General features: G+C 41.8%; 6 protein-coding genes across 6 annotated transcripts; 3 read left to right on the top strand and 3 right to left on the bottom strand.

The window, feature by feature from the left end:
• Nucleotides 1-9377: 9377 nt before the first annotated feature.
• Nucleotides 9378-11369, bottom strand: SNOG_16164 (hypothetical protein; the record flags this gene model as incomplete). Its single annotated transcript, XM_001806238.1, has 6 exons — nt 9378-9446; nt 9525-9952; nt 9979-10184; nt 10275-10768; nt 10874-11118; nt 11177-11369. The coding sequence occupies 6 exons, from the start codon at nt 11367-11369 to the stop codon at nt 9378-9380; spliced, it is 1635 nt and encodes a 544-aa protein (XP_001806290.1).
• A 319-nt stretch (nt 11370-11688) lies between these two features.
• On the bottom strand, nt 11689-13464 carry SNOG_16163 (hypothetical protein; the record flags this gene model as incomplete). The annotated part of the gene is made up of 3 exons (XM_001806237.1): nt 11689-12111; nt 12305-13128; nt 13179-13464. The coding sequence occupies 3 exons, from the start codon at nt 13462-13464 to the stop codon at nt 11689-11691; spliced, it is 1533 nt and encodes a 510-aa protein (XP_001806289.1).
• An 849-nt stretch (nt 13465-14313) lies between these two features.
• SNOG_16162 (hypothetical protein) lies at nt 14314-15543 on the top strand (the record flags this gene model as incomplete). The annotated part of the gene is made up of 2 exons (XM_001806236.1): nt 14314-14383; nt 14438-15543. 2 exons carry the CDS (start codon nt 14314-14316, stop codon nt 15541-15543), a joined length of 1176 nt encoding a protein of 391 aa, XP_001806288.1.
• A 499-nt stretch (nt 15544-16042) lies between these two features.
• On the top strand, nt 16043-17440 carry SNOG_16161 (hypothetical protein; the record flags this gene model as incomplete). The annotated part of the gene is made up of 5 exons (XM_001806235.1): nt 16043-16092; nt 16143-16767; nt 16896-16984; nt 17013-17360; nt 17392-17440. The coding sequence occupies 5 exons, from the start codon at nt 16043-16045 to the stop codon at nt 17438-17440; spliced, it is 1161 nt and encodes a 386-aa protein (XP_001806287.1).
• Nucleotides 17441-18572: 1132 nt separating this feature from the next.
• SNOG_16160 (hypothetical protein) lies at nt 18573-19125 on the bottom strand (the record flags this gene model as incomplete). Its single annotated transcript, XM_001806234.1, has 2 exons — nt 18573-18920; nt 19030-19125. 2 exons carry the CDS (start codon nt 19123-19125, stop codon nt 18573-18575), a joined length of 444 nt encoding a protein of 147 aa, XP_001806286.1.
• Nucleotides 19126-20306: 1181 nt separating this feature from the next.
• Nucleotides 20307-20739, top strand: SNOG_16159 (hypothetical protein; the record flags this gene model as incomplete). The annotated part of the gene is made up of 2 exons (XM_001806233.1): nt 20307-20477; nt 20536-20739. 2 exons carry the CDS (start codon nt 20307-20309, stop codon nt 20737-20739), a joined length of 375 nt encoding a protein of 124 aa, XP_001806285.1.
• Nucleotides 20740-21070: the final 331 nt, after the last annotated feature.

The following is a 21070-nucleotide window of genomic DNA, read 5'->3' as shown; positions in this document are numbered from 1 at the left end:
TATAAGATAGAAGATGCAGTCTACCAGTTAATTGCGGAGACACTATCTTATAGGACTTATTAAAACACAGCTCTTAATAGCCTCAGCAATAGCTAAACAATAGCGCAATATAATTGCTAATGTAAAGCATAACGCAAGCGAACACAAGTCGTCTTATAAGTATAAAGAACTTATATCTTAAGGAGCAGCAGTAGCGCAGAGGTTTATATTAAAAAGAATATTAAAGACGCGCAACCTGTAGGGCAAACTAATATCTAGCATTAAGAGCGACTTCCTGCCTTACTTCTAAAGCTGCCTATATCTAGATTTCCTTAGCATAGTATAAAACGCTGAGCAACAATGCAGAGATATCCTAGAAAAAGAAGGCCTTAATAAATTAGAAGCTAGCAGACGTGTAATCTTTAACTGCTTTAAGATGCAGGCGATAGCATCCTACTCTGCGCTTGCTACTCTAAAGGCAGCACAGTTCAAAACATACAGCAGCTGCAAAGTTAAACGCTTTACGTTAAACAGCGTAAAGGACCTCTTTACTAACCTAAGCAAGGACTATTTCCTAGTACGAGAGGCGCGTGCTATAACTAAAAGCAGCCTAAAGTTTTAAAACCTATTAAATTTATGCTCTGAGGTTAAAATTCTAGAAACGCTAAGCCGGATATAGAGCATTGCAGCAGAAGATGCAGCAAAAGCAGCTAATATATTACTACTGCCAAAGGAAGTCTGCGCTAAAATCCTTATAGAGTCGTATAAACCAATCGTGCAGGCAGTAACGTAGCTAGGCTTAAGAGAGAAGTTTGGTAATAAGAGCGTTTTAGTTATGCAGAGAGGTATAACACAGCATAAAATCAACCTTAAGCTTGCTAAATAGAGAGATCTAGATAGGCCTTAGATTATAGTAGCTTTAATAGCATTTGCAGAGGTAATTATACTAACAGAAGCTACGTACGTCGTCATTATAGAGCTGTAAGACAGGCAGAATACATAGGATTAATTTATGTTCTAAGTGTACTAACTCAGCTAGTTAGCAGAAATGTGTGTTAGCATTATCTATTTTAACCTAGATAGTGAACTAGAACTTAAAGTACTAGGTAAGCAGGACGTTAAAACAACTTCCTAAGATAAACTATAAGGTAGAGAATTAACGGTTACAGATCAATGCATAGACTGGCATTAAACTAAACTAATTGTTATAAGTTTAGAAGCACTCTGCTAAGGTTTAGCGCACTGCTAGGAAAGGTGCTTAACAGTGCTTAACAGTGCTTAACAGTGCTTAATAGTAGATAACTGTATAGAATGTAAGACTAGTATAGTAATAGAATAATTCTTATGTTACTAATAATCCTAATAAAGCTCTTTCTAGTAATATCTGTAATGTCTAGTTATAATGCAGAAAGAAGTAAATATGTAGTAAGATACTAAGGAAAGTATATTAAAGAAGTAAACTTTAATAGCGCAGGTAAGAAGACAGAGTAGATAGGGAGAAAGAAAATATAATAGTTAAAGATAGTAAAGTTGCGTGCTAGACCGTCGCGTCGATAGTTCCGACAATTCTAACAGTACTAACTATTTTAACGAAGTTTTATTTCAAAGTATATTTGATAACAAACATAAATTCCTTAAATCGATCAACTTGCTAGCGACACAGTCAATTCTATAGTATTAATAGAAATAAATATTCGACAGATTTTTAGTTTTCCTGACGTAGTAATACTATAGAGAAGAACGCCTAAAGCTGTAACTCTAGTGCTTTACCTACGCTTAGTTAAAGTAGAAAGTAAAAATATAGTAAAGAGAAGACTATAAAGTAAGCTAATTAGGATTTAATTTAGAAGATTAATTTAGCCTTTATATAAAATATTATAAGCATATAGAATTAGAAATAGGCTAAAGCGCTAGTAACGCTAATAGATAAATAAACACGCTATTGCTAGTTTATCTCTAAGCTCTCTAGCGCTAGAGTTATAATAGTTACTACTATAATTAACAAAGCTATATTAGTTAGAGTATAGAAGGCTTTTAATAACTAGAGAATAATTATATAAATATAGAAGCAGGATTATAGTATATATGCTATAGTAGAGTATACTCTAATGCCTGCAAATAAGACTATAAGTTACTAACTTAAGTTAACTTAGCAGAGTAGTTAAGATCTGCTAGATAAAGCTAGACTTATACGCTATAACGCAAATTTAATTAAGATAGAGTATTATTAAGCGTAGAAAGATTACGTTAAGAATATTGCAGGTAAAATGCTATATTAGTATAGAATAGATAAGTTATATAAATATGTTAAGTAACTAGAATAAAAGATAAGAGTAAATAGCTATAGATTAGATAGTTCTAGAAAGCAATATAGAGTGCTAATAAAAGAATACTTCTTTAGGCTATGCTATAAAGATATCTTAGAGCTAGGTGTAATAAAAGAATAGAATATAGATTTATAGATTAAGTTTAGTAAATTCTTAGACTAGAGAAAGAGATAGAATATTATAAAAAAGTATTTTAGAATAGTTAGAATATTTGCCTTACTTCTGCGTATGCTTATTCTAAGTGCGTATATTAAGAAGACTTTATTACAAACTTAGATAGAATAGTAAGTAGAGATGTTAGCAGAGTATAATTAAGACGTATAAGAGATAGCTTACTTAATTAAGCTACTTTTTCTAGCGTATATATATAGTTATTCTCTGCTAATAGAGTTCTCTTTTCTTAATAATCTAAAAGAATATTTAGCAATGTAGCCTATTAATTTGCTGCGTAGAATAGAGCTCTCTAGAATAAAGCAAATATATAAAATGCTAAGCTAGAAAAGATTTAATATAGTATTAAGTAACTAGAATAACAATATAGAAGAGACCTAGATCTTATAGCTTTTTATATAATAATATTACTGCGTATATTTATAAGTTCTAAAATATCTTTATTATTTAGGTTCTTATAGTATATATAACTACTAGAGAGATTTAATATATATGCTTTTATATTCTTAATATATATAAGCTTATAAAAGAGAGCTATTTTTATAAGTGCAGAATTAAATACTACACTTTTATAAATAGAGAGATAGCCTCTAATTAAGATATATAAGCATATATAATTTAGATAGAGATTTAGAACTAAAATATATATAGTGCCTTACTTTATTATAGATAGTTAATATGCAAAGAGCATAAAGTTAATATGCAAAGAGCGCAAAGTTAATATATAAAGAGCATAAAGTTAATATATAAAGAGCGTAAAGTTAATATATAAAGAGTATAAAGTTAATATATAAAGAGCATAAAGTTAATATACGAAGAGCGCAAAGTTAATATGCAAAGAGTATAAAGTTAATATATAAAGAGTATAAAGTTAATATATAAAGAGTATAAAGTTAATATATAAAGAGCGTAAAGTTAATATACAAAGAGCGCAAAGTTAATATGCAAAGAGCGTAAAGTTAATATGCAAATAGCATAAAGTTAATATATAAAGAGCGCAAAGTTAATATGCAAAGAGTATAGGCTAGAAAAAAGTTAATATTAATTTAATATTAAAATTCCTAATAATAATAGCGCTAGAGCTCTTCTTTCTACTACTTATCTAGCTACTTATAGTTACTGTTATTAGAAGCGCTGTTATTAAACTAGTTCTCTTCTATCTAATTCTTCTCTCTAAGCTTCTATAGCTACTCTAAGTATCTCTTCTACTATATAGTTATGCAGTATAGTAGCTATCTACTATTATTATTATTATTATCTTTACTGCGCCTAAGCTAGACTATAAGTAATATATATATGCGCTATATATATATAATAATCTAGACTTATATATTGCTATACTTTAGTATAGTGCTACCTATTTAGCTAGCATTAAATAGCTTCTTATATAATATATTACTAAATTTATATTAGTTAATATATATTATAGCAGGTATGCCTACTATGCTAGATGTAGATGCCTACTACGTATACTATAATACTATCTTTATAGCCTAATATATAATAGATAAAGTATACTCTTTAGGCATTAGCTTTTATATTATCTCTAGTAGCTAGTCTTACTATAAGCTTTATAAGTAGCGCACCTCATTCTACTTAGTTTAACTATGCTTAGAACTTATAGTAATCTATATTAGCTTTAATTACTATATTCTATGCTCTCTATCTAGCTCTAGTATTAGTTATAGCTTAGAATAATACTACTTATATAGTAAGTCTAATATCTGCTTCTAGACTACTAGTAGTAGATTCTACTTCTACTATTATATCTACTTTAAATAGCTAGCTAAGATAACTAGTATTATAGTACTTCTAGTACTTAACGCTAACTGCCTATATAATAGCTATACCTAGTTCTCTACTACTGCGTAGTCTACTCTTCTATGCATAGTTCTTATAGTAATAGGCTTCTATCTTCTTTAGATAGTAATATATTTAACTATACTCTCTATACTATAGTCTATTAGTATATACTAGTAAGTATAGTAGTAGCTTAGTTACTAGGTTAGAAAATAAGATATTATCTTTATTAAATGCCTATTACTGCAGTAAAGCTTTATTCTGCATAGCATAAATAATAGCTTTCTATATATTAGAGACTATTTTCTAGTACTTAGTATTTAAGTAGGACTGCTAGCTATAACTAGATAATACTCTGCATATAGCTCTTATATATAGCTATATAGTATAGTAGCAAATACTTAAAAATACTATTAAATTATTCTATTATAAATGCCTATAAACTCTATCTATAGAGCCTAGTAGTAAGCAATAAATTTATGCTGCCTATAAGTTAAGATATACTCTCTGCACGTTAGTATCTAAGGTTACTAGATACTATATGCTCGCAGTATATAGTATTATAGTATTATTATACTTAGCCTAGCTATTAGAGTTGCTTTAACGCCTTAGATTAGGCGCAGAAACTCTAATATTAGAGTTTATAACTCTAGGTTAATAGTCTGCATAGCTCTATTTTTGCAACTCTAAGAAATGCTAATATTAATATATATCTTAATATGCATTATAACGCACTAATATTATATAAAAATTCTAAATAGTATAATTAATAGCGCTAACTCTACTATACCTTTAGCTTAAGTTATATTAAAATTAGCTCTTACGCAGAGTCTTATTCTTTAGAAATTTAGATTTAAAAGAATAAGCTCTTAAGAATTTAGAGTTTCTTAAAGAATAAGCTCTATTCTAACTCTTGTTTTTTTATCTATTAAAGATAGATCTTAATCTCTATCTTCTTAGAGCTTCTTAACTAGTAGTAGATTTCTAGAGATAAGATAGAAAGACTAGCTACTCTTAACTCTATAGCTAAGTCTACTACTCTAACTACTTATTATAATAAAGTATTATAGTAATTAAGTAGCTAGCTTATCTAGTAAAGTTATTTAAGGTTATATTTTCTAAGGTATTCTTACTAGCTATTTCTAGTAAACTAGCTAGTTTAATCTATTCTAGAAATAATAGCTTTAGTAATATTATATATATTAAGTTATTATTACTAAGTATTATAGTATTTAGCTAAGATAGTAGTTATTTTAGAATTTAAGAATATATTTTTAATAGTCTTTATATAATTAGAGTCTAGAGTGCCTAAACTAGATATTACTATAGTAAAATAGCGCTAATAGCTACTAGTTCTAAAGAGTATCTAGACTTTTACTCTCTACTAATGCTTTTTTACTACTAGTAAGCTTTACTATTAGTACTCTTTATTATAGTATTAAGCTATAGTTCTTTAGTTAGTACTAATATAGCTATAGCGCTATTCTTTGCATTACTATATATAAATTAGGTTTTCTAGAAGCATAATTAGTTCTTTACTATAAGTAGAGTAGGTAATATTACAAGCAACTGTATGAGATCTATAATACTAGCAGTTCTAAGAAGCCTTTCTCTCTATACAGATGAACTTAGTTATAGATCTTAGGTAGTACTAAATAACTATAGTTTAGATAAGCTTTCTAGTTTCTTATATCTCTATGCTAAGTATAAATAATTATACTAAATTTAGAGAAGTAATAAAGTAGCGTATAAGCGCTAATAAATTATAGTAATAAGATAGAGTTTTCTTAAGCCTATATAATTATATATAGTAATTATATAAGCAATAAAGAATTAGAATTAAATACTTAAAATATTATTAAATATAAGCTGTCTTAAGAAGAGAGTAAGTAATTAAGAATATTAGCTAGTATTAAATAAAGTAATAGATATTATAATTATAGCTAGAGCTTACTAAGCTAAGAAGTAGAATATTAGTATATTAGCGCTAGTAGGCCTAGAGTAGTAGCTTAAGTTTTAAAGTTTCTTACTAAAGTAAACTCTCTAATTTTAAATGCCTGCATTATAATAAATTTTAATACTATTATAGTTCTAAGTATAGATCTATGCTTAGCGTACCTTTCTGTAGAATATAGCCTCTTAGAAATATATTATTTCTCTCTAGAAGGTTATTTATTTCTATAACGCATTTCTATAATATAGTGCCTTGCTAAGGCCTATTCTAATTAGCTAAGCTCTGTATTCTTAGTAGAAATGCAGATAGACTAAAGAATAGAGTTAGATATTATTCTAATATATAATATCTATAGAGTAATATTAATAGTGTTATATATACAAAGTTATACGTAATTCTAGTATTATTTATATCTACTTTCTTTATATAATATATTTATATTAGTATTTATAGTGTTATATATATAGAGTTAGATGTAATTTTAGTATTGTTAATACTAGAATTAAGGCAAATTATAATAGACTATATTAGGTATAACTAAGAATTTTTTAAAAAGCTTAACTACTCTATAAGTAGAAGAAAATATGCTTTAGCTTATATAAATTTTCTATTTATACAAAGAGATTTTGCTATAAAAGTATAAGAATTTTACTATAGAAGTATAAGGATTCTGCTATAGAAGCGCTAGAATTTTACTATAGAAGCGCTAGAATTCTACTATAGAAGCGCTAGAATTCTGCTATAAAAGCATAAGAATTCTGCTATAGAAGCGTAGAGATTTTGCTATAGATATATAAGATATATATAAATTTACTTTTTACGTATAGGCTACTTTTTAGAGAATTCTACTGCAGAATTCTAATTTCTAATATATTATAGTAATATTGCTATAGGCTGCCTAGAAGAGCTACTAAGATAGAATATTAAGAGTATAAGCTTAGAGTCTCTACTATAACTAGTTACTAATAGCACTAAAGTATTTATAGCTAGAATCTAATAAGATATCTATATATATTAATCTATTTAATAGAAAAGAAAGTAAGATTAGAGTACTATCTAGATAATCTAATATATCTTATCTAGTGTTTATTATATCTTTCTTTTTTGCTACTAGCTTCTATACTAAGTATAGAGCAGAAGCTGCTAGTTTTTTAAGTTACTTATAGAACTATCTAAATTAGCTGCTAACGCTAAAACTACTAGAATTCTTACTATATTAAGATAGTTCTAAGCAAAGTAACTATGCTCTCTATAGTATATATAATCTCTATTATTATACTTTATCTAAAAGAGCTTCTTAGAGATCTAGTTCTTAGTTAGTTTTAAGCCTATACCTTTACTCTGCTAGATTTAACTAGATGCCTTAGATTCTATACTTATATCTACTATAGCTACTATAACTATTTTAACGTTACTATTCTTATCTTTTACTAAATAATATAAGAATATTTATATATTCTAGTTCTAGTTCTCTAAGGCTACTATCTTAAGGTTAATAGCAATAGATTAGTATTTATAAACTTCTATATTATAATTAGACTAAGATATACCTCTATATAAAGTAATTTAATATAAGGCTAGATTTAATAAGCGCTAGAGCCTATTAAGTTTCTATTTATTATCTTAAAGAGCTTTGCTATACTAAATTAGAAGAGACTTAAAATATAAGAAGAAATTACTAAAGAGCTCTTTCTTATCTTAATAGAGGCTATCTAGCATAGCCTATACTTATTCTTTACTATAAATATTACTATAATAGAATATAAGGTATTCTATAAATAAGACTAAGTTCTAAGCGCTATTATCTCTATCTAATTTATAGTAAAGAGCTACTTTCTTCTAAACTTTTACTAAGAGATTAGCCTAGATAAACGCATATTAGTTCTAATAGTCTCTAATAAAGTCTAAATTAACTATAAGCTTATACGTAATAGTAATACGCTAAGTGCTAAAAATAGCTTTATTTTCTAAGAATAAGTCTTCTACTAGAAGTAGTTTATGCTAAATTAGCATCTATTTAGTTATAAGATAAATAGAGATATTCTTTATTCTTCTAACGTTAGAAGCTACTATAGTTAGAACTAGAGTTATTATAGAAGTAGAATAAGTAGTATTTAGTATAGCTATTAGAGTAGATAAAAGACCTAGAGAATTATTAAGGCGCGCTATAAAGTTCTATAGTATAGTATTAATAGAGCTAAGTTAAGTTTTAAAGATATTTAAGTAGGCCTTTATCTAGATAAGATAAGCCTAAGAGTTATAATTAGAACTTTACCTCTTAAGCTCTAAGTTAGATTAAGAGTCTATCTAGATACTTTTAAAGTTTAGTTATATATTAGTATAAAGAAGAAATATAATTATTATAAGCTAGCCTAGAAGAATAGAATTATATAGTGCTAAATAAAGTTATATTTCTTATTAAGAAAGTATCTATATGTTACCTATATATATATTCTTCTTGCTAACTAATTAGACTTAAGGTACTATTAGAAAGGTGCCTAAGTATAGGCGTAGCCTATATCTTAACAGTAGTATACTAACTAAAGCATTTAACGTATTGCTATCGTTACTAGTTTAGCGTTTGCTTAACTGCTCTACTAAGCCTAGGAAATAATTCTAATTCTAGTATAGCTGCCTTAAGTTCTTTTTAGCATAATTGAAAAGGCCTGCACTGGGGAGGCGCGGTGGGTCTGACTTCCGAGCTCCCGCAAGGTCTATGTCACCGAACGTCCTGGGCCGCGATGTCAGATCAGATAAGGAAAGATGAGCAAAGTCTTATAGAAGACCTCTCAAGCTCTCGTAAATTATTCTGAGCCTCTGGCCTCTCTATCCGGCGCAGGTCCATCCGAGAACATGATTCCATCATTGACATGAATAGGCTTTATATTCTTGCGGCCAGTAGGGCCATCTCCTGGTAGGCAATACGCCTTATGTTTTCCAGCTGCAGCTACGGTCGTGAGATCTGTACCGCGGTAGATTTGGTACACGTTTTTGATTTGGTCATTCCGCTCTTCGTCGATTTAATGAATATAATATTCGTCTGCCAGAAGAACACCAAACACTCAGCATTCGTCGTCTGTTCTTTCATTCGTAATCCACATGTTTGCTCATCTTACAGTCCTCCATTCCATAATCTACTCGCCATCTCACCGCATTTGATACTCGTCCAGTGCCATTCCCTTCGCAATCTTCTTGACCAGCGCCTTTTTCAAGAACTGCTCACGCGCAAGACTTCTCGTTTGCTGTCGTCATGTCAGTACCTCCGGAACATCATATGATCACATTGGACTAACCTTCACGAACACATCCGCACTGACCCGCCCCTTATCAAGCGCCCTCCCAAGCACAAACAATGCATCGGCGATACCCTTCTCTTCTGCAGCAAGCGTATATAGCTGCCCACCAACAAAGGTCGGCGCAACGAGCACGTCGTCAACATCGGGTGCCTGTCTTCTCCGCGCATCGTCCATGACGCGGTCTGCTTCGAGCATTGCGCCCTTGAGAATCTGTTCGTTGGAAGCGAGCGCAGCATCGAGCTGTTGCAACTCGCCGAGTTCTGCCTGGAGTCGCGAATAAGCAGTTTGTAGCGCGGCTTGCTGCGAGCGCAGCGGTGTCAGCGCAGAAACATTGGCATTGACGGTCTGCCGGATCTGTGATACAAGCGTCTGGCTGAGGGCGCGTAATAGAGCATCCTTCTCGGGGTTCGGAGGCACGGGCGGTACTGGTAGCGGAACTTGATTGCCGGACTGTGACGGAATGGTGACTTCGAGCGAATCGTCGAGTAGGTTGATCGGAGGTTTCGTCGCGGGTGCCGCTTGTTGAGGCGGCTGTTGCTGATGTTGCTGATATTGAGGATGTTGTTGTGGTGGGTAGCCCGGCGGAGGCTGTCGGTACTGTTGCGGAGGTGCAGGGTACTGCTGATGCGGCGGTAGAGGTCCTTGGTGGTGTTGACTCTGGATAGCTAGTACTTGGGGCTGAGTTGGAGGTGCACGTTGGGCATATCGCGGTGCGCCGCGTTGACCGTCGGGCGGGATCGGGCTCACGGGACTTCCTGAGCCATAGGCATTTTGAGAGAAGCCGGGACCTTGGCCATGCGACTGCTGATGTCTCGAGACAGGCGTAGCTGGACTTTGGTCATAGCTCCCTTGCCGTGAACCATTCTGCATAGGTTGATGTGCTTGCTGTTGCCACTGCGGTGGCGCAGCATAGTTGTTGCCATGGGCTTGCTGATGTTGTGGTCGCGGCTGGGGTTGTTGTGGCGGGTGCGGAGGGAGAGGTGGTGGCTGCGAATAGCGATCGCGCGACGGCTGGGGAGTCTGTGGGCCTGCGTCGCCCGGTTTCGGTGGCCGTGGAGGAGGCGCGGGCCCTTGCTGTGTAGGTCCCGGAGACGCTGATGCCCTCCCAGCGCTCTGAACGGATCTTCGCCATTCAGCTGGAGGCGGGGGAAGTGGCGGAGGAGCTTGTTGGGCGGGCGCATTCTGCTGCTGTGGTTGGCGCGATCGTACTGGTGGCTCTTTGGCGAAGACGCCTCGCAGAACTGCTAAGAAGTCGAAGAGTGTAGACTTCTGCCCGGGAGTCAGCGCCACATGTCTTTACATGGACTGCGCCAGCAAATGTACTGCTCGGCGCAAAGCATACATACATCCCAGTATTGCGCCCATTGTGCCAAGTATGGGTGGTATACCCTGCCGTCTCCGCTCACATGCTGACCGGGGCGCACTGCCATGTCCTGCGAAGGCGTGATATATACCATGGGCGGCTCTCGAGGGTACGCGTAAGGCACCCATATTGCTACCGGAAAGCCATATGTAGCGCCGCGAAACGTGACCGGCAACGTCCCGCTAAGGGTGAGCAGAAGAGCAGATGTGCCATTCTCATATGCTGATGCTGTGAGACGCTGTTCGAGGGCTCGAAGCGAGCTGTTGCGGGCGTGGAGGTGACGTACTGTAGACCTCCGTGCGTGGGGAGAGAGACGGGTAGTGGGACAAGGCCTCGGCTGCGTCGTGATATGTCCGATTGACGTCTTTGTATTCCTTCGTAGGATCGTTAGCATCTAGTTCGCACAAGGCAATGGTGGTCAATACACTCGTGAGCACGCTGTACAGCCAGTTGAGCACTTTCTCGGGCACGCCGGCCATGCTGGTTCGAGGTCGATGTTTGGCGGGGAAGCTCCGAACACGACGTTGAGATGCGCGCGACACCTTGGCAGGCTACCACCAACACATCGTCTGAATTAGACTAATAAGTATCAAATTGAGTACGTCACTACATGTGAAAAGCCACTGAATGAGGGTATCATCAATCATAATATTGACCGCTCTTGCCTGGCTTGCGTAGCGGGATAGAAGTATGGTACAGTAAACGTAAGTCGTGGCTTTCATCGTCGCCCGAGTAGATGAGGCCCAAATATCCTCCCAAACCCATCATAGTATACAAATGCAAACGAGGAACATCTCCTTAGTGCTGGCTCCATTCGATGGTGTTGAGATCTACACCCTCCTGCACCAGCTCCCACAGCGGGCTCAGTTCTCGCAAGAACGACACACGCTCCTGCACTGCCTTCAGGACGTAGTCAATTTCTTCGTCCGTGGTGAATCGGCCGATGCCAAATCGGATGCTGCTGTGTGCGCTTTCATCACTGCTACCAAGTGCACGCAGCACGTAGCTGGGTTCAAGCGAAGCCGACGTACAAGCACTGCCCGATGATAGTGCAATGTCCTTCAGTGCCATGAGCAGCGACTCCCCCTCAACGTAGGCAAACGAGACGTTCACGCATCCAGGATAATGGCGCTCTCGGTCGCCGTTCAAGGTGGTGTGCTCCATGGAGAGCAGGCCCGTGAGCAGGCGATTCGACAGCGCAGAGATGCGCTTTGTATCATACTGTCCTTGGTTAGCCATGTTCATGCAAGCGCATTAGGACGAGTTTGGGAACAATGGTTGAACTCAGACGGGGTGCACATTTATCAACACGGCGCGTCGACGGCCGAAGCCGCCTAACACTCTGAAAGCCATGCATGTATAAAGCAAATAATCATAGTGTGGAAGGGAGGGGAAAGGGAAGTGTGTCACGTACCTCCATCTCCTCTTTGCATATCCGGGCGGCTTCTCCCATGCCAATAGCGAGCGGAGGCGCAAGGGTGCCACTGCGGAGACCTCGCTCCTGACCACCGCCACTGATGATGGGGTCAAGTCTCACTCGTGGCCTTCGACGGACGTAACAGGCTCCAATGCCCTTGGGTCCGTAAATCTTGTGGCCGGATATCGACATCAAGTCGACATTCCACTTGTTAACATCGACGGGGATCTTTCCAACTGCCTGTGCGGCATCGGTATGGAAGAAGACTTTTTTCGACCGGCACAGTCGTCCAATCTCTTCTACTGGTTGTACGACACCAATCTCGTTGTTGACGGTCATGATGCTAACAAGCATGGTGTCGGGCCGAATCGCCGCCTCAAGCTGGGCCATGTCGACGAGGCCATTGTTCTGCACGGGGAGGTACGTGATGTCGAAGCCCTCGTCTTGAAGATGCCTACAGCTGTCGAGCACGCACTTGTGCTCGGTCTGGCAAGTGATGATGTGCCTCTTCTTGCCCGCTCGGCCGAAGAAGCGCGCCACGCCCTTGATGCTCATGTTGTTGCTCTCTGTAGCGCCGCTGGTGAAGATGATCTCCTTGGGGTCGGCGCCAATGAGGTTGGCAATATGCTCTCGTGAATCCTCCACGCCCTTGTCTGTCTCCCAACCATAGGCGTGGGTCCGCGAATGTGGGTTGCCGTAAAGGCCGGTCATGAAGGGCATCATCGCGTCGACCACGCGGGGGTCCATTGGTGTGGTGGCTTGCATGTCGAGGTAGATTGGCCGCGAGCCTTGGTCCATCACCGAAGCTTGCTTCAAAATTCCTGCAATTGTCAGCATCATCGAGTCGTGGCGGGGAACGGACAGTGCTCACCAGCCGATGGGCTCATCATGGCATCGGCGCCAAGTCCTGTCGTTGGCATTGTGGCATCTTGTGCTCGCTCTCCAGTTTGGTCTAGGAATGCCTTTCGCTCGGCCTTGATGGTGGTGTCGACATGGACCGTTGCCTTCGAAGGCTTCGTCTCGGAGACATAATTTCGCCGTCCGTTGGCCTGGCCGGCGACAGCTCGCGGGCCAAAGCGCGAGAATGTGGAAGAGGGGTATCGGCGCGAAGCAATGCGGAGGGCCTGCCTCGCGACGGTGGGTGCAATATTAGACATGGTGAAGGTTATGTGTTTGGAGGTGGAGTGGAGAGACATCAGATAACGTTTTTGCCTCGAGCTCGATTGAAAGGGCGCTAGCGTGCCTGACATAAGCCGCCGCGATCGTCACTGCCCATTGTCCGTTCACAGCCCCGGGCGATGACGGTGACTTGTTCGATTGTTCGGGACACTCGGCATTCATGTGCAGCATCCATTCTTCCATTCAAGCTCGGTGACTACTTCTTCGCAATTCGGCAGCTGCCTCTTCCAGAACGCAAGAGATATTTCACGTAGTCGTGTTCACGGCCCTCGGCGTTCTGCACCACCCGGCCCGGCAAGTGGCTGTTCTGCTAAGCCACTGGTCCCACGTCATAGGCAGGAACCACCAAGACACCAAAGACGGAATACGCCAAACGCAACCCACCCGGGCCATAAGCCCCATCGCGTGGCCGGCGTCCTCCCTCCTTGAGCCCACTCCTCGCGACATCATATATGCACTATTAGCACACATCAATCACCACATTATACCAATACCGCCTATACCCCACCATGAGTTGGAAAGGTCTCACAAAGAGCGTGGTTCGGGTACGCAAATAGCTTCAGGCACCGCGTTGGGCTTCAGTCGCAGGCTGACTCTTCTTCCAGGCACCGCAAACCGTGAAGCAAAAGTTCAACATTGTACGTACACCTCAGCCCGCTGCCGCGCTTCTCTAGACTATGCGCCGGCTTCCGGGAGTGCGCAAGTACGCGCTAACATTCGCCCTGCACAGGGCGAGATCACAAAAGACGCCATCTACATCGATGCCGAACGCCGCTTTGAGGAGCTTGAGAAGGAGACGAAGCGACTCCACGATGAGTCGAAGAAGTATGCGCCCATCACATGCATACTTTCAGCAGCTTGTTACTGACCGCGCCAGGTACTTTGAGGCCATCAATGGTGTGTAAAACCTGTCGCGTGCTCTTCCATGCATCGCCTAACCAATCCTCGCAGGAATGCTCACTCACCAAATCGAATTCTCGAAAGCCATCGCGGAAATCTACAAGCCCATCTCCGGACGAATGTCGGACCCCACCTCATTTCACGACGAAGGAAATTCTGCCGGCATAGAAGCATGTGAACAGTACGAGACCGTAGTCGGCGAACTGCAGGAAACGCTGAAACCCGAGTTGGAGATGATCGAATCCCGGGTCATCCGGCCGGCGGACGAGCTACTGGAGATCATCAAGGCGGTGCGGAAGATTGCAGCCAAGCGCGACCACAAGCAGCTGGACTACGATCGCCAGCGCGCAGCACTCAAAAAGCTCCAGGACAAGAAGGAGAAGACGTTGAAGGATGAGAAGGCAATCTACAAAGCAGAAAACGACGTGGAGCAGGCTACGACCGACTACAATTACTTCAACGATCTGCTCAAGGACGAGCTACCAAAGCTCTTCATGCTGGAGCGCGAGTTTATCCAGCCGCTGTTCCAGTCCTTCTACTACATGCAGCTCAATGTGTTTTACACTCTACACGAGCGCATGCAACGGCTTGACATTGGCTATTTCGACTTGACCCTCGATATCGAGGCAGCCTACCAGAAGAAGCGAGGAGATATCCAAGAAGAGACAGAGAAGATCTCCATCGTGAAGTTCAAGGCAACAGGCGGTCGCACGCCAGGCATGAAGCCTGGCCAATCGAAATACGCATCGAAGATGGCAGAAGCCAAGGCAGGCCGCGCTTCGGTCTCTTCAGAGACAGACGCGCCACCTCCGCCATACAGTCCAGGACCCGCAGCCGCCACACTTGGTGACGTAAAATCGCCAGCACTCTCAACCGGCTCATGGGGCTCAGTCGCGAAGTCGAAAGGCGCCGCGCCTCCACCTCCAAAGCCAAAGCCTTCACGACTTAGTGGCGCACCTGCTGTTGAGCACGTCACGGCTTTGTACGATTACGAGGCGCAAGCAGAAGGTGACTTGAGCTTCTTGACTGGCGATGTGATCGAGATCGTCTCCCGGACGCAGAACGACAACGAGTGGTGGATAGGCAAAGTACGGGGAAAACAAGGACAATTTCCAGGTATGCCGTCGCCGATGTACATCTCCATTGCAAGACATTGAACTGATTGATCACTAGGGAATTATGTCAAGCTAAATTAATAGGACTACGAGCTCGAATGCATCCAATCCTTCCGCTTTTGCCAGACCAGTACCATTATTCTGTATCGCGAACGGGGATTGTTGGGGGCTTTAGAAGTTGGCGTTGCATTTTGGAGATTACCCTGCACTTGTTGCTCTCGTTCACGATAATTTCGAATTGCAAATATTAATTGTACATACCATCGATGATCTTTCTTTATCCGCGGTCGATGCAAGTGGCTCCATCTCCACCAAGGCACGAAACATTGACCAACAGCACAGCCACAATTCGGCAACTAGCATGTATCGAGCGGGGCTCTTGCCCGATCTTGCCCCGCATGACGATGATCGGAGACATGGAGCATTGTGGCTTCTTGTTGTTACTGACGCAAGCCAGATAGTATATGCCAATCTTCATGCTTGCACGAACTTACAAAAACATCGCTCAAACTCAACTTTGCTGACTCTCCCACCGCGACTTATGTCTTACGATTCAACGATAACCTTCACCCTCGACACAATATGTCCCTGGTAAGCAAAACCCCATCCTCCTTCCAATACCCCTACTCACCACCATGAAGGACATATCTCGGCTTCACACGCCTCCAAAAAGCCCTCGCAAACTGGATATCCGCAAACTCCGGCTCCCCGGTGACTTTCACTCTGCGTCTTGCGCCATACCAACTCTACCCGGACTTCAGCACCGAGGGCGTGAGCAAGTATGAATGGTACAAGACGGAGAAATACAACGACAGCGCGGAGAGAATGCAGATGTATATCGACTACATGACTGGGCTGGGGAAAGATGACAACATTCCTTTTGACTTCAACAATGGCATGATTGCGAATACATTCCATGCACATCGCATTTTACACTACATACAAGAAACGCACAGCCCCGAAGCCGCCATCTCCGCTTTACTCTCGTTGTACAAACAGTATTTTGAAGAAGGTCAACATCCTTCATCTCCTTCTACGCTGATCAAAGCATGCCTGGCCGCTGGATTGAGTGAGCAAGAGGCAAAAGAGGTTGTAGAGGGGGAAGAAATGAAGAAGGAGACAAAGGCGGCGATTCAAGAGCAGGTGGGGAATGCGGTGGATAGTGTGCCGTACGTGGTTGTTGAGGGGCGGAGGAGGGACTTCACGCTCGTTGGAGCGAAGGGGATAGGGGAGTATGAGAAGGCTTTGGCACAGGTTGTGAAGGAGGTGAGTTAGGGAGAAGGACTGGCAAATATTATCAAAACTGATGGTCTTGATCGGGCCTCGGCATTCCATGTCGCGCTTTTTTCAAAACCATATAACAATCGTGATATTTAGTCCTGACACGGAGTTAGGCGACATGTCCACCAATGGGTGCGTTCGCAGCCCCGCCTTCCGGTCAGATTGAGGGTGGCGTTGAGGCTGCGCAACATCGCGCACATGAGTATGCCTGACGAATGCAATAACGATAGTTTCGCCCACCTCCCAATTCTCGTCAAGCATTGCAGCGCGAAGATGGATTCTATTACGAACAACACCCTACCAGCGACAACATCAAGCACTGTAGGCATCAAGAGCTTTTACGGACCGGGTACATGGGCTGCGTGGTGTATCACGCTTATCGCCTCGTGGATCCTGACGCTCCAAGGCAGCTACAAACACAATCTAAACCACATTGGCTATACATTATACACGAACTGGGCCGCTATCAAAATGTTGCGCCATTTCGACTGGACGGCCAGCGCGAGCTTCAGGGCTGTCGACTTCACTGGAACCAATAATGCATTGGAGGAGTTGAGCATCGCCGTATGTGCTGTAGTGTGTGTTGGACTTTTACACGCATTCATGCAGTCCATTATGTTTTTCTGGCGCATACAGAAGGAGGATTCGAAGGAAGTGAAGTCACTCATCCAAAGAAGATCTCTCGTCTTGCTGCTCGGGTCGCTCATGCCAGCATGGGTTGGGATGTTCGTCGTCGTTGTTTGGGGAAAGTGTATCCAGCTGCCCATCTTGGGCCACTGGACGACAGGTTTCAAATGGGCATTGTGGTATCTGCCCAACTGGATTGATTTAAACATTGGGAATATTCTGTCAAACTCGTGGTTCGTTTTTCCCTTACGCATTTCTTTCATGGGTATAACCCGGGTCGCTCTCATCCTGCTTGTATTCGGGTTGCCGATGTTGTCCAGTTTCAGACCAAGCAATAAGGCGTGCTACTTTGTACTTTGCGGAGCTGGCCCATTTCGGGACTGGGGTCAGGCATTTGCTTTGTTCCTGGCGGTATTCTGGTTTATTTACGAGCATTTGCCAGCTCTGCGAAAAGTGACATGGAGAAAGGAAAAGAGACTGGCTAATTGGCCGGGGTCACGCTCAGATGGTCAAACAGTTCCACATGAGCTGATGAGGTCGATTTTCCGTCCACATGATAGCGACCAACTATATAGAAGGTACGGCATTATCATTTGCGAGCGACATATGTACTCACGATGTGGGGGCTATAACTCGAAATCGTCCACCGACTGAATGCGCACCGAAATGAATCTGACATCGCGACGCTGCCGTGTAGCTTTTGATTGGGCTTACGACTGGACAGATGAGATCAGGGATGGCGTGTACCACGATAAGACGAGATCTTCCAGCCTGATCAGTTCCCACACGTCACAACCTCGCCATCAGTTCGAAGCATAATTTATCTCTTTTGAACCCCGTCCATACGTGCTCGCTCAGCGATGCCTTCCAGTCCAGCAAGCCACACTTCTAGTCATTATATCACACTTGGCGAAGAAACTGAGCAAACACAAGTGTTGAATATTGCACCTGGTGACGAGGCTACGATTGTTCAATGTACGATGAGAACAATTTCTCTCCTTGAGAACCCTCCCCGGCCATTCGAACAATCTCCTACTGCTGGGATCACGAAAAGAACCAACATACATCAAGTTGAACGGCCATCTTATACCCGTTCCGCCAAGTTCTGAAGCTGTCTGTGGGTCCTTGAAGAGGCTGTACCTGCACAATCGAGCGTGTGTTACTTAGGACACTCCGAGTTCCGCTTGATCGACGTTGTACACGTAGCTCGGTGGCTGACCTACGATTTTCGCTTCATATCGCAAAGTATATGGTGGCCCAGGGTGGTGATGTGCAGCAGAGATGTTTGACTTCCTAGACCCGGTCACGGTCTCTCTTCTAAACGTCGAGTATGGGCTGTCATGCTGGGGATACCCCAACGTTTTGAGAAGACCAAGCGCAAGAATAGCATCTATGAAATCCTCGAACGAATAGACAGAATCGAAAGTGTGATCGGAGATCAAGCGACACTTCTTCATGTGGATTGTACCAAGTTCCTGGCGGCCATCCTTCGGGACGCAACCCGATATGCACTGTTTCAGACAGCAAACTTGAGTGCCTTTCGAAGACTAAACGTTTCTGGCATCCAGCTGGAGCGTAACATGTTCTTTTCTTGGGCAATCATGGCAGATGTATAACGACCGGCACAGGAATAGCATTGTTGCCCTTCTTCTTCAACTCATCCGAAGAATTACCATGGCATGCAAAGTTGCTGGACACTTCACGGGGCCCAGACATCTTGTTCCTGCAAGGCATTGTCGCCGATCGCGTCTCGGAAACAAAAACAGCCTATGAAGGAGAGCAGTGGCATAGTTACGCAGGCTTGCACAAAGGGCTCCGATTTGCAAACCTACCACTAAGACAAGATTCGAGAAAAAGTCTTTGCCATCCATTAGTTCGACAGCCATCGCTACAATCTTCAGCGCAACATTAATTTTAGTTAAGCTCAAGCGTTTCAGAAACATATTCTTCCACCCATGTTTGCGTTCTCGGCTTGATGCTTTGCTCTCATGCCTTATTTGATTACTGAGTCTCAGGACCTCAAATGCATCTCGAGCGACAAAACTAACTTACTTCTGGCTTTATCACATCATTACATCAGTTTATTATATTGTAATTCCATCGCGGTGCATGTAGATAGCATAACACAAGAGTCTCTTTAGATCTTTATTACGCCTTACTGTGACTATAACGTTCTAGTCGCCGCACCTTCAGCTGTGTCCTGACTTTTTCGGGCAATAGATTCCTGGGACTGGCATATAAGACTTATCGTCAGCCCTACTCTTCAAGCACGATCAGCTCCAGTCACTATAAGCATGACCCTGATCCATACCATCAGAGCAACGATGCTGACGATACCAACAGCTGGTAATGGCGTGCGTCTTTCTCTGGAGATGCTCTAAGAATCCAACAGGAGGCGCGACAATGCTACCGCAACTTAATTTACTGTTGTGTATTGGCATGGTCAATCTTATGTACTCTGGTTCAGACAGGGGCGCTATACAGAAACATAACGCAATTGCATGTAGTAGTGAGTCTGAAACGTATGTGATGTATGCATTGGTAGACAGTCACATCGCCGACTGACCACTTACTTCACATCACTGAAGTGTAGCTCTACCTGTGTCGTAATTTCGAAAAGCTTGCATGTTGTACAACCAGTGAGGGGCAAAGTAAGACTTGATCTTGTTTCACTACTCCCGACACAAACCCAGAGTGTCTTTGCCATCTCAACTTCAACCTCAACTCAGCTTTCCTACCGCTGACAGGCTTTTCCAAATGGCAAACCAGTGTAGCATCTGCTCAAAACACTTCGACTCAAAGAACGCGCTCAAGGGTCACACAGGTGTCGCTCAAGCATCTCGGCCCCAGTCGCACACCTGCCGCAAGTGCGGTCAGACATTTGCAGCGAGAAGGCTATGGAGCAACACCGCGACGCCCCGGCTCACATGGAAATGTTCAGTTGCGCTGTCTGCACGAGGTTCTTTGGAGACCGCAAAGCTCTGGCGCAACACGAGGCGTCTCCCCCACACGTGAAGATGGTGGCCGCAAACAGAAGCGCACCTTTGGTTGGCGCAGTTCAACCAACTGTGAGTAGATCATGGATTGATTCCGACAAGTTGTATTCTTGGCTGACTTCAAGGCCAGCATCCGCCTGTACCAGCTATGGGCGAAAACTCCTCTGACTTCATCGCTTTTGAAGACGAAGATGCACGCGATGATTACGAGCATGAGTTCAACATGCGCGACACGCATACAGTGTCAAACTTTAGCGACGATGACCAGGACTGGGTCTTGTGCGACAAAGACTGCGGATGGTGCGGACACTGTGGTGATGCCGTCGATTATTGAGTCTGGGGAGCGTTGTCTGAGGTAAACGTTTCTGCCCTAGGCATGCCCTAGCAGCATTGAAGGGACTGCTATCGATGCGAACTTGACTGGGTGAGTGAGGCACATAATCAGCGGGAACAAAAGTCTACAGCTCAGCCCATTTAGGGCGGGATGGCATAAAAATTCAACGAAGCTGCCAACTGCGATGTGATGGAACATCAGTCGTAGCAAAAGAATGACAGATGATGTCGAATTCTTTTCGTTGCCCTGTGCAATTTGATAGCTTCATCCATGCTACAAATGCCAACCACGCAAGCGCGATAGTTTTGCAACACATGGGGCTAATCCAAAT

The sequence above is a fragment of the Parastagonospora nodorum genome (assembly GCF_000146915.1).
Source record: "Parastagonospora nodorum SN15 chromosome Unknown scaffold_43, whole genome shotgun sequence".
Classification (NCBI taxonomy): domain Eukaryota; kingdom Fungi; phylum Ascomycota; class Dothideomycetes; order Pleosporales; family Phaeosphaeriaceae; genus Parastagonospora; species Parastagonospora nodorum.
The sequence above is the reverse complement of the archived record's forward strand: the minus strand, read 5'-3'. Positions and strand labels throughout refer to the sequence as shown.